Below are 13,329 nucleotides of genomic sequence, written 5' to 3' on the forward strand. Positions count from 1 at the left end.
CCACTGCATGGGCGATATCCTGCCTCGTGCAAACCATCGCGTACATAAGACTACCAATGGCTAATGAATATGGTACTATGCTCATGTGCTCCTTCTCTACATCTGCTTTGGGTGATTTCTTCTCAGATAACTTGAATTGGCTTCCAAGAGACGTGCTAACAACCTTAGCATTCTACATGTTGAATCTATGAAGTACAATCTCGATGTATTCTGCTGACTCAACTTTAACGTTCCTTCATCTTCATCTCTACTGATTCGCATCCTAAGAATTTGCTTCGCTGTATCCAGATCTTTCATAGCAAATTCCTTCGCCAATTACTTCTTTAAATTGTTTATCTCCTCTAACATGGTCATGCAACTAACATGTCATCAACATACAATAATAACATGATATAGCTAGACTCAAACCTCTTGAAGTAGCAACAATGATCTGAATTACATCTTTCATATCCATTGCTCTGCATGAAGTTGTTGAACTTCTTGTACAATTGTCTCGGAGCCTGTTTCAATCCATACAAGCTCTTTTTGAGCTTACACACCATCTCTTCCTTTCCTTCTTTAATAAAACCAACAAGTTACTTCATGTAGATTTCTTCATCCAAGTCACCATAAATAAAGGCAGTCGTCACATCTAACTGCTCAAGATAGAGATCTTCTGCAGCTACTAAACTCAACATCACTCTAATGGTTGTAAGCTTCACAATGAGGAAAAATATCTTTGTATAATCCAATCCTTCCCACTGTTGGAACCCCTTCACGACTAATCTGGCCTTATACATCTTGCTTCCATCACTCTCTTGTTTGACCCGATAGACTCATTTGTCGTGTAAAGCTTTCTTCTGTGCAGGTAGCTGGGCTAACTCACATGTCTTATTAGTGTGTAGAGAATCCATCTCTTCTTGCATTACATGCTCTCACTGCTGAGATTCACTCACTTTCATAACCTCCTCATAGCACTCTAGTTCTCCGCTATCTGTCAAAAGCAAATAATCTAGTGATGATATATATCTAGGATTCAGTTTGGGCACCCTGGATGACCTCCTAAGCTCTACACCCTGGTTAGTCTCTGCACCTGGGGTCTCCTCTGTTCTTCAGTCAGAACTAATATTATCACCCATATCTAGAAGTTCCTCTAAATCCATGTACTCGGATCCATCTACATCTGTAGTGCTTCTCCCACTGCTTTGGCTATCATTAGCATTGTCCGTGTCCTTGTACATCACCTCCTCATTGAATATCACATCTCCGCTCCTAATAATTTTCATGTTCTCCTCATCCCACAGACGATACCCGAACTCATCAATATCGTATCCAATGAATGTACACTTCTATGATTTAGTTTCTAGCTTGTTCCTAATATGGTCACTGATATAAACATATGTCACATAGCCAAATACTCGCAACTGTGAGAGATTAACCTTCTTATCACTCCAAACATCTTTTGGAATCCTAAAATCTAATGAAATTGATAGTCCATGATTAATCAGGTAAGTTGTTGTATGCACCGCGTCCGTCCAAAACGTCTTAGGTAGACCTGCATATAAGTGCATGCTCCTCGCACGCTCTGTCAATGTCCTGTTCATCCTTTCTGCAATATCGTTTTGTTACGGTGTCCCTAGAGTCGTCCTCTCCAAACGAATCCCATTTAGAGCACAGAACCTATTGAACTCCTCTAGCTTGTATTCTTCACCGTTGTCCAATCTCAAACACTTCACCTTCAGATCTGTCTCATTCTCCATCATGGCTTTTCACTTCTTAAAAATTCCAAACACCTCTGACTTGTGCTTCATGAAGTATACCCATACCTTTCACAAGTGATTGTTGATAAAAGTGTCATAGTACACCGAACCGCCAAAAGAAGATACGCTAGCTGGGCCCCATACATTTGTATGAACAAGCTCTAGCTTCTGAGCTTTAGGTGGCCTTCCACCCTTCTGAAAGCTTACCCTCTTCTGATTCTTGTAGATACAGTCTTCGCAAACACCAATTTTAACTGAATCAATGTTGGTTAGCTTTTCTTGTGAGTGTAGAATCTTCATACCCTTCTCACTCATGTGTCCCAACCTATTGTGCTACAGATCTGCACCTTCCTTGACAGCTACAATTGTGAGGGTGTCACTCGCATGTGAAGTGAGGTAGAGAGTTCTTATTTTGTTACTTCGGGCAACCATCATACTACCGTTGGAGATTTTCACGAATCTCCAGTGAATGTTAAAACATAGCCTTCTACTCTAAGCTAGCCAATTGAAACAAGATTCCTCCTCAGCTTCGGTACATGTATGATATTCTTCATGTTCCACTTAGATCCCTTCATCCAAATCTGCATGTCGCCTCTTCCAACAATACTGCAAGGCTCGTTGTCCCCCAAGTATATTTTCCCAAAGTCCCCTACTACATAGTTCTGAAGAAGTTCCTTATTAACAGTGGCGTGAAAAGAGGCTCCTAAGTTAATAACCCAAGAATCAGAATCACTGTCCATAGCAAGGATCAAGGCATCTTACATAAGATGAGCCTCATGTTCGTTCGCATCCTTCTTTGGTACTTTGCAGACTGAAGACATATGTCTCTCCTGGCCACATTTCCAACACTTCTCTTTGATAGGCCTAACCTTCGAGTTCGACCTCTTCTTCTTTGACTTCGACCGATTCCTATTCTGGTTACCCTTCTTTTAGCTTCAGCTTCTCTGCTCGAGATTTAGGGCTGAACCTGAACCTTCTGATTCGGACGATTTCCTTCTAACCTCCTCAAATAGAATCATGCTAACAACATTGCTCAGCTTTAACTTCTCATTTCGAGTTGTTAATTACGGTCACGCAACCTGCCCAACTACCTAGCAACTGCGATAGAATCAATAGGGCTATATTTCATTACCAAACGTAATGTCCATGGAGATAAGTTGATCAACAATCTTATTGAACTCACTGAGGTGCATCGTGAAGGAGCATCCTTCTGCCATCTTGAGGTTGAAGAGCGTTTTGACGAGATGCACCTTGTTTGTGGTTGATGGTTGCTCGTACATCTTCATGAGTACTTCCATAAGACCCACCGTCGTCTTCTCCTTCAATATATTATGGTGACCGATTTGGCGAGCGACAACCGAATTTGTCCTAAAGCCTTCCTATCCAGTATTTCTCACTGCTTGTCTGATTCCTCCTTCTTCTTTCCTTTAGCATTGTCTATCAATAGACGGTAAAGATCCTTCTGGTACAGTTAGTGTTAGCCTTGTTAGGTCTTATATTTATGAGCCTACTCCCTAATCTTATTTTGATGATTACAAACAATTTCTAACAATGTGTTTCATGTGTTTGCATTTATTTTGTTAAGTAATCTACACAAATATTAGTTGGAGATAGGATGAAATTAAGCCTTCGCGATCATATCTATTAGAGGATGGAAGGAATATCGACATGAAGCCATTGCAATTCAAGTCTAATCAAGATCAAGCTTCATCCGTAAAATTTACCAAGACGAGCTCAAATTGAAGATCAAGAAAGTTTGTGTAATTTAGTTTTAAGTTTATACTATGTGTGTAGATACTTTAAGCTCAATCATATAAATACATACACGTTTTCATAATTCCTAAAGAGAGATTTATTCTTTTTACTTTCTAGTTATTGATTTGGTAATAAACAAAATTAAGTAGCACAAATTCTGGAAAAAAAAGTAAGGTTTTAGGTTTGATATGGTATGATATAACCTTTCTTGATTCATTCCCTTCCAATCAAAAAAATATTTTTTTATTGGATGGGTTTATTTTGTGATCAATCGTAAAAGAGAAAAAGATCTTTTTTTCAAATTTTTGAAAATTTTGAGTTTCGGTTTTAGCATTTTTCATGGGATTCCACGTGCCCCATGCAACTCGGGTCAGAGCGTAAGCTAGTGATGCTTTCGGCTACTGGACTCTCGCCATCTAGGGTGCAGCATGCAACTCGGGTCAGAGCGTAAGCTAGTGATGCTTTCGGCTACTGGACTCTCGCCATCTAGGGTGCAATACTCCACTGCTTCGCCTAGCAGCACGACGCTTGTATTGCTCTCCCACAACTCTGTTTTTTGATAAACTATGTGTTTAGTCACATATACATGAATCGAATACGCGTATATAAATACATATTCATGTTGATATGTGCTTATTATGATTTCATTGAAATCAAGTTTTGATTATCATGTTTATTATTTTGAAATATGTGTATTTTCGATGAAATATTGTATTCTTGGTTTATGGACTTAATAACACTAGTTTATATCTTTTCCTAAGTCTATAAAATCATTCAAAAATTTTCAAAATATTGTTAAGTCAAAATATCAAAAACATGTATGTTTAGTTTTCATGTTTTTGGACTATTTTATAAAATAACGAGTTTTCATTTTTGGAAAGTGCAATTCCAAATTTTCTTTTTGTAATTGGTTTGTTATCATGTTTACAAGCATTCCCCAAAGTTTTATATTTTTAGAATTTATTTGCTATTTTTTAAAGAGGTTTGAAAATCAGATTTACTATTTGTTTCTGGTTGATAACTTATTATCAGTCAACTGATGGATCTTATTAGTCGACTGATGAACTCGTCTGGAAAGTGCAAAAGTTTCTATTTTTATGACTGATAAACTATCAGTCGACTAATGAGTTTACCAGTCGACTGATGAGGTCTTCAGTTGATCGATAAGCTGTGAATTTCCTATAACGGTCAGCTCATCAGTCGACTGATATTGTTCATCAATCGACTGACGACTTAATAGCTAGTTTTTCTAGATTTTTAGATTTCTATTTTTTTTTTGTCTTTTTCCTTGGTTTTCTCTTGGTTTTCTCTTGGTTTTGGGACTTGTTCTATGATCCTATATATACCGCATACCCTCTAACTTCTAAGGGTAATTAAGAAAGTTTTAAAATAAAGTTTAATGGTGTTTAAGTTTGTTTTAAGAGTGAACAAAAGTTTATGTGAAGTGATTTTCACAAGAGCAAGAGGAGATCATCAATTTGTGTTTGGACTTCCATTTCATCTCTCTCTCTCTCTCTCTCTCTCTCTCTCTCTCTCTCTCTCTCTCTCTCTCTCTCTCTCTCTCGTCTTCATTGGAGAAGTTTTCTAAACTAAATCTCTAGCAATTTATATATTTGATTATCATTTCCATAAGCTAGATTTTTAAATTGAGTTTAGTTTGATTTTATTTATACTCTTTGTTCACACACAACCTATTGAGCTTATAGTATTTACATACATCATATAATTTGGGGTTGTAAGATTGTGTGACTTAGAGTGTGAGCTTACACTGTGTTCTCATTTATTATAGAGAATAAATTATTTGTATTTGAGCCTTATTGTGAGGATCACTTTGTATTACACAAGTATACCAAGAGGAGTGTAGAGGTAAGAGACGTGGTCGGTCCCAAGAGGAGTGAGGTCGGTAGTAAAGCCTAGTGAGAGGTAGTAATTCCGAGCACTTGAGGGAGGTACGTGAGAGGCCAACATTTGAGCTGATATTTGTGTAGTTACATTATGAGTAATTATGAACGTTGATCAATGAGCGTTAAAAACTGATATTGTATGGTGTAAACGTTTTTGGGTGAACGTTGAAAATCCATTGTGATAGTGAATTCTTCCCGGGAGTGGGGAGCGAAGACGTAGATCGAGGGGACCGAACTTCGTGATTATATTACTTGTTTGAGTTTGCATTGACGTATTTATTTGTGCTCATTGTTCATTCATTCTATATTGTCATTGCTCATGTTTATGTGCTCTTAGTTTACATATCCTTGCACATATAAGTTATTGTATATATTATTTGTTAGGATAATTTGTTAATTAGTTTTAATTGGCATTAAATCGGATTAGATTAGCATTCACCCTATTCACCCCCCTCCCCCCTCTAGGGTTGCTTTCAGGTAGTCCTCCATCTGCGACTTCCAGTAGGTGAAATTTGATCTGTCAAACTTCTTGATCTTTAATTTTCTTTCCTCTGCCATTGCACAAATCTTCTGAACGAAGCTCTGATACCAGTTATTTAGGATTCGAAACAATCAATCGAACTCGTGCCCTTCCGAATCTTGTGCTAAGAGTTTAGCAAGTAGGAAAATCACCGTAAATAAAAGAAAAAATTGCAGGAAAAAATAAATAAGAAAGAACACACCAGATTTAACAAGGTTCGATAATGTGCCCACGTACTCGAGAGCCACACCACACAAATTCTTTGATTAATTGAAGAAGATTACAATGCTCACAAATAGGTTTTTATCTCTCTGAGATCACTCTAAAAGAATCCTCTCAAAACCCTCTTTTTCACATATTCTACAAACCCTAAAAATGTTTAGATATATATATAGGATCCCAGCCCAAAACAGATTCCAAAACGAATTTGGAAATTGGAAAAAACTGTTTCCGGTCGACCGGGCCATGTGCTCCGGTCGACCGATCGGAACACTTCCTGTAATCAGCTTCTCGTGCACGTTTTCGATCGATCGGAGTCCTCGTGTCGGTCAATCGGCCAGAGCTCGATTTTGAGCTTGGATTTCTACAGGGTTTTCGGTTGACCGGACCATCCCTGTCGGTCCAGAGCGAGCTTCTCACGCTCGTTTACTGCAGCCATCGCGGTTGATCGGACTAGGTCCGTCGGTCGACCGACCCAAGTTTTTCCTGTTTTCTTCGTTTATTTGATTTCTGGTTTGGGTCTCCACACCCGAGACCAACAAAGCATCGATATTGTTAAATGATTTTTTTCTTTATTTGAATAGTACTTAAAATGAAAAGTGAAAGGTATAAAAGGTGCTTGAAATGTAATTTTGCATAAACGATAAATGACTGTTCAACAACTGAGTTTAACAATCCATAATCAACTATAGTATATGGCAGCAGCAACTTGTGAGAAATAACTTAGTCCAGAGAAGATAATGTGTATCAAATTAAATTGGTAACTAATTTAAATTGAAAGATGTAAATATGGAAGAAAAAACTGAGGAAATAGAATGCTCCACAAAACATTGGATCCTGACCAGTATCTGTGACAAAAATGCTTCCATATACTCTGATTTTAGCCTACATTTAAATTGATTTTTTGTCAAATACCCTGCAGTCAATTTGGCAAGTAATAAGGAAAGGGCAAAAACAGAATATCAGTTGGTTTCTAATGTTAATGGTAGAAGTTTAAAAATTCTATATCTATACTACTTATAAAAGAGAATATGGTTGTCAAAACTTTTGATTTCCTAATATATCCCCCAATATTCATCCATATCACTATATTGCACTCAAAGTTTCATTTAATTAATACATACTAACAATTATTATGAGACTAATTAAAGCATTATTATCATTTAGTCATGTACACTATAGTTGGACTTAAGGGAAATAATACAATCCTTACTTTTGTCCTCTTAATTTCCTCAACTATTCTATCTATAACCCATCTAGAACCTCAAAAAATTAGATAATTGTTGGCGCTCGGATGCTTGAAGTACAACTGTTTAAGCTCCTTCAAATTGACAATTAGTGGTTAGTATAATTAATCTTTTACCATCTCTAATAAATAATACAAGTATTCTTTTGCCTCCTCTTTACCTCCAAATCAAACGTTCTCTAATAATTCATGTCACTGCTTCATCTCCATTTTCTCCGCAAATAGGGGTACCACTTCTTACTTTATCTTTCTCTTCAAATAGCATAACTAAAGGAGGCGGTGGAGAACATCATGAAGATATTGAAGGAGATCAACACCAGAGTTGTGATGGTACGAGAAGAAGCATGGTAAGATAATGTTCTTAATTAATTGCATTTTCTCACATGTATGGTTTTAAAAGGAGGCTCTTATGTATCCTTCTCAATTTTGAGACAATTTCATCAAGCTATAGACTTGACATGTGTTTTTCCTGATTGTGGATATCAGTGTTGTTTGTTTTGCTTTCCTATAGATAGTATCTATCAAGCAGCTCGCATTGGCTTGCAAGGAAAAAGAGAATTCTTGGTATAAGTGCTAATATTGATTCTACTTCAATATCTGAGCCTTGTTAACCTAATTAACTATTGTATGGATGATGATAAAAAAAAAAATCTTAGTCTATAAATACATCCATGCACTAGGGTATCTCAAAGACCATTTCCATTGTATATTACAGTATAATCCTCTAACATATCATATTCATTTGTCTAGACTTCATACGATGTAAACTGCTCTATAACTATATTCATCTCACATATCTTGATTTAGATAAAAGGCAGCTTGACTGGAATACAAGAATGAAAATAGCTCCTGGTGTAGCTAAATGATTGGATTAATATTTACATGATAAAACAAACCTTCCGGTTATATATCTTGATTTAAAATGCTCTGATATTTTGCTTGGAGAGGGATTTCATCCAAAGTTATCTGATTTTGATTGGCAAAGCTTGGTCCTGTTGGTGATAAGACTCATGATTCTACTCGACTAATCGGTTCTTGTGGATGTTTGTGCACCTAAATATGCTATGACTGGACTATTGACTCTAAAATCAGATGTATATAGTTTTGGGATGTTATTCTTGAGATTATCACAGGAAGAAAAGCGATTGAAAATTTAAGATCCGGTGCAGAGCATGACATGGCTAAGGAGCTTTTCTTTATTATTTGTCTTCCATCATTAGACATTTTAGTAAAGAGAAAGCAAGGGAATTTCGCTTGGTTTACTTATATGAGATACCCTATTATGAAATTTTACATAGGAGGGTGTCTTGACGTTCCCATGAAGTTAAAGACAGTTTAGAAGGCCATTTCACTCCCCTTTTTCTCTCTTATATACTTTTTAATGTAAATTTCAATTGTCTTCTTTCAGCTGTGAAATTAATGATGTTGCATAATTGGTTAGATAAGGACCCTGATATTTATGAATGGTCTAACTTGTATTGATTATTGGATGTGTTTTATATATTTTATATAGCCTACAATAATTTTTCAGCCCAGTTTGCATCTTGCTTTGATTATTTTTTCCTCTCCTTATTTTACTTGTATGACTATTGTTTTTTTTTTTTTTTTTTGATAATTTTATTTGCGGACCTTGTGAAATAAAAAGGGGTCATAATATTCCAGACATTATGTTGGCTAATTCATTTAGTTCTCTGGCTTGCCAATAATTGGAGTATATCTTAAGATGCATATTATTTTTGAAAATTTGAGTTGGGATCTAACATATGTATATCTTAGACAATAAATAAAACTTTGGCAGACTATGACAATGATCTAATTTTTTTATTAATTTTAGACTGTGATCAATGTCATAAACATTATTTTAGACAGTAGAACTTGGATGAAGAGGATGAGTGGAAGGAATAGTGACCACTATTTTGATTGTAGTATTTCATTGGCTTAATGTTTATGCATGCATGAACTGACTCTTGTATGTAACATGGATTCAATGTTCTTTATTGGATTTGGGCTAGAACTATCTTAGCATTTGCATCCTAAGGGATGACCTGAAACAGTTGTCAACTGGGAAGCTTTTCTTAATCCATGGTTTTTTTTTTTATTTCTCGCACCCATGCAAGTAATAATATGGTTTGATAATCATTTCTTTGAACTGAGAATCCGACTGACAAAGGTCAAATGATAGCATGATCTAGAATGTGTTGAGAGTAATAATGAGCAGCAGACATGTAATTTAATGTCTAAACAAGCATAAAATATTAACTTCATTTTATCTATTCACTTCTTTTTTCAGTTTTTTCATGTTACTCTTTATTTTCCGGAGGATTCAATTGTGAAGTTTATGTAGTTGAGCCTCTTAACCTTTAATTTTGATGAGCTTTATGTTTTTTCTTGAGTGCTACCAATGATCTATGTAGGAATTCTTCTTTTTACCATGAGTTAAATCTTAGAAAATGACCAATGTTTTGTAAGATAAGATCAAGACAGCAATGTTTAGAAAGGGGCAAAAGGCTTGATGAGTCAACATATGTTTGTCCATGAAGGTTAAGTTTGTTTTTTATTCATATTGATTGCAGAAGCGACATTTTACTAAAGTATACTACTTATAAAATGAAATATATATATCTAGATATTAAACTGTTTGTGCCCTATATAGTATTTTTCAATGCCGACATCTAACATATATAGTATTCTTAATAAATTTAGTAGTCAAATTTTGTTCAATTATATAGGTATATTAAAATATTGTTATGTTAATTAGTTTAATATATTTCATATACCTTATAAAAATATATCAATATAATGTTCATGAAAATGTTTGAGAAAAAAATTTAAAATATAACACAAGTATGTCAATGTGTAATGCATATGCATTATACTAGTTTTATAAAGACAACCATCGTGAACAATACTATTTGCTTAACATGTAGAGGAATAGGAATAATGCCCAGAGATATTAACTAAAGGGGAAAAATTTATGGCTTAATATGCTAAAGAAGCCCCACAAATATTCGAATCTTACATCTATGTTACAACAAAAGTATAAAGCATAAAACATCCAAATCAACATCATATGAGACTTTTTTATATATAATACATAACTTGAGGAAGAGAACAAATAACAAACTAATACTATACAACATTAAAGCCACTATAACTGAAATGTTACCAAAGGAGGCAGAAGTGCGATGTTATAGAAAAATATCCAGCTACAATTAGAAATATTATATGTCAGTCTAGAAACATATACAAAAATGAAGTTAAGATTAATATTTGACCCACAACAGATTGAATTCAACATAATGCAACCTTATCAAGGCCTCAAACAACAAGATATAGGAAATTATTCCCAATTATCAAGGCCTCAACGTGATCATTCCCGATCTAACAGTCTAATGACCATAACGTACGCCTTTACAAAGGAGATCACATCAACTTAATCAAAGATACAAGCACTAAATCATTCTTCAGAAATCACGAACATTTAGCAACTACTTTCACCGCCAACATACCATTCCACTATGACATACATATTGGTGTTCCACACCGGACACATTTTCTCAAACACCTTGCGTTCATAAAAATCGTGCCCAGCTAGCAGGCCAGCCGTCCGTCTCACGAGCATTTTGTCAAACAGCAAATACGTCGAGAAAAACACACCACTCAATCTCATAGGCATTTTCCCAAACACCACATATTCAAGAGAGCCCATTCAACCAGAGAACACAACAAACAACATATCGCTCTATCTCATAGGCATTTTCTCAAACATCACATATTTAAAAGAGCTCATTCAACCAGCGAACACAACAAACAGGAGGAACCTTATTTACATTTTTTTTTTTTTTTGATTTGAAAAAGGAACCTTGATCACAACTATACTAGATACCTTATGGATAGTTCGAGAAGAAACATCACTAACAAACTAAACATTACAACATCTGAAAACGAACATGAGCAAGGAAAAGAGCTTAATATTACATAAAATACCCAAACCAAATCCGGACCTTCAGAAGTCCTCATCCATCTTGAACTCGAGGATGGTCCCCGTCCCATTCCCGTTCAAGCTTGACATCACCGACGCCTTCTGGTAATCCCCTACCCTCTTCTCGAAGAAGTTCGTCTTCCCCTGCAACGAAATCAACTCCATCCAATCAAACGGGTTCGAAGCTCCATACAACTTTTCAATCCCCAAAGCCCCCAACAAGCGGTCAGCCACGAATTCAATATATTCACTCATCAGATCCCCATTCATCCCGACCAAAGCAACCGGCAGAGCATCGCAAACAAACTCCCGTTCGATATCAACAGCATCCTTCACAATCCCCTTCACACTCTCTTCGCTCAGCTTGTTGTTCAGCAGAGAATACAACAAGCAAGCGAAATCGCAATGGAGGCCTTCGTCTCGAGATATGAGCTCGTTTGAAAAGGTTAACCCCGGCATCAATCCGCGCTTTTTAAGCCAGAAAATGGCACAAAAGCTCCCGGAGAAGAAAATCCCTTCGACGCAAGCAAAAGCGATCAATCTCTCGGCGAAAGACTCTGAGCCATCGATCCACTTCAGCGCCCACTCGGCCTTCTTGGCGACGCAAGGGATGGTCTCGATGGCGTGAAAAAGGCGGCTCTTTTCATCGGAGTCCTTGATGTAGGATTCGAGGAGAAGCGAGTACATCTCGGAGTGGATGTTCTCGATGGCGATCTGGAAGCCGTAGAAGGCCCTGGCCTCGGCGACCTGGACCTCCTTCATGAAACGGCCGGCGAGGTTCTCCAGGACGATGCCGTCGGAGGCGGCGAAGAAGGCGAGGACGTGGGTGACGAAGTGGCGCTCGTCGGCGGTTAGGGTTTGGTCCCAGTGGCGGATATCTTGGCTGAGATCGACCTCCTCGGCGGTCCAGAACGAGGCCTCGGCCTTCTTGTACATCTCCCAGATCGAGGGGTACTTGATCGGGAACATGCAGAATCGGTCGGGGTTGGGGGCTAGGAGGGGCTCGTCGGCGATGGGGGAGGGCATTGAGGGCATTTTCGGAGGGGTATTTCGGGAACAAAGTTGGGTATTTCGGGGAATAGATTTGAAGGGTGTGGAGACGATTGGGGGGTTTTGGGGGAAGTTTTATAGGGGTGGTGAGGGTGAGACGCGGGGGATTTGAAATTTTTGGGGGTTTTGAGTTTTTTGGATATTTTGGTGGGAGTCTTGCGGGAGAAGGAGGCTGGGGTCCGGACACCGGGCAGTGCTGTTACCGCTTCAGGATTGACCCTAGGGATGGGGGTTGCAAGTGGGTCGGGTTAAGTTTGATGGAACCTGACCCGAAAGCTTTTTTTAAGGTCGAAAATTTTCAACCTTTTAAACGGGTCGGGTTTTGAGCTGATTAACGGGAAAATATAATAATCTTATTAAGATAGAAAATCACACGAGAAGCAGATCACGAACATGCGTCGCGCTATCAGTAACAAGACTGATCTATCTATTGACTGTGTTGATTCATTACTCTGTTTGTATTGACATTTTAACCGTATGTATCCATTTTTGTTGGGTGTGCTTATTTTGTATGTAGATTATACTAATTTGAAAAATTGTTAACATACACCTGACATATTCTTCTCACTTCTTACATAGACTTGTACATTGAACTTGCTATAAGATTCTTTTTTTTTTCTTGTTTAGTTGGGTACAGCTAGAAAAATTATAACTATAATTCAACTGAGATATTCTACATCAATTATAACTATTTGCCTCTCTACAATTAGAAAAGTTTAGTTGTAGCTGTAAAATTAAAGTGTCAGCCATCAACTATTTGCACACATTTGAACATAATTTCACCTACAATGTTTTGGAGTTGAAAGACAGGATCAACTATATTTCAATACTTACTATGTTGTGAGGGTTTGTTGGGATTGTGTCAGATATCGGATCCAATTCAATTTACTAAACAAACATTTCAGATTCGAGTT

General features: G+C 37.1%; 1 protein-coding gene across 1 annotated transcript; it reads right to left on the minus strand.

The window, feature by feature from the left end:
• On the minus strand, positions 11,197 to 12,527 carry LOC109830571 (ribonucleoside-diphosphate reductase small chain). The gene has a single exon (XM_020397872.1). The coding sequence runs from the start codon at positions 12,398 to 12,400 to the stop codon at positions 11,390 to 11,392; it is 1,011 nt and encodes a 336-aa protein (XP_020253461.1). The 5' UTR covers positions 12,401 to 12,527; the 3' UTR covers positions 11,197 to 11,389.

The sequence above is a fragment of the Asparagus officinalis genome, chromosome 2 (assembly GCF_001876935.1).
Source record: "Asparagus officinalis chromosome 2, Aspof.V1, whole genome shotgun sequence".
In the NCBI taxonomy this organism is placed as follows: Eukaryota; Viridiplantae; Streptophyta; class Magnoliopsida; order Asparagales; family Asparagaceae; genus Asparagus; species Asparagus officinalis.

Coding starts and splice junctions, on each gene's coding strand:
- LOC109830571 (XM_020397872.1), bottom strand. CDS start 12,400: ATGCCCTCAATGCCCTCCCCCATCGCCGACGAGCCCCTCCTAGCCCCC.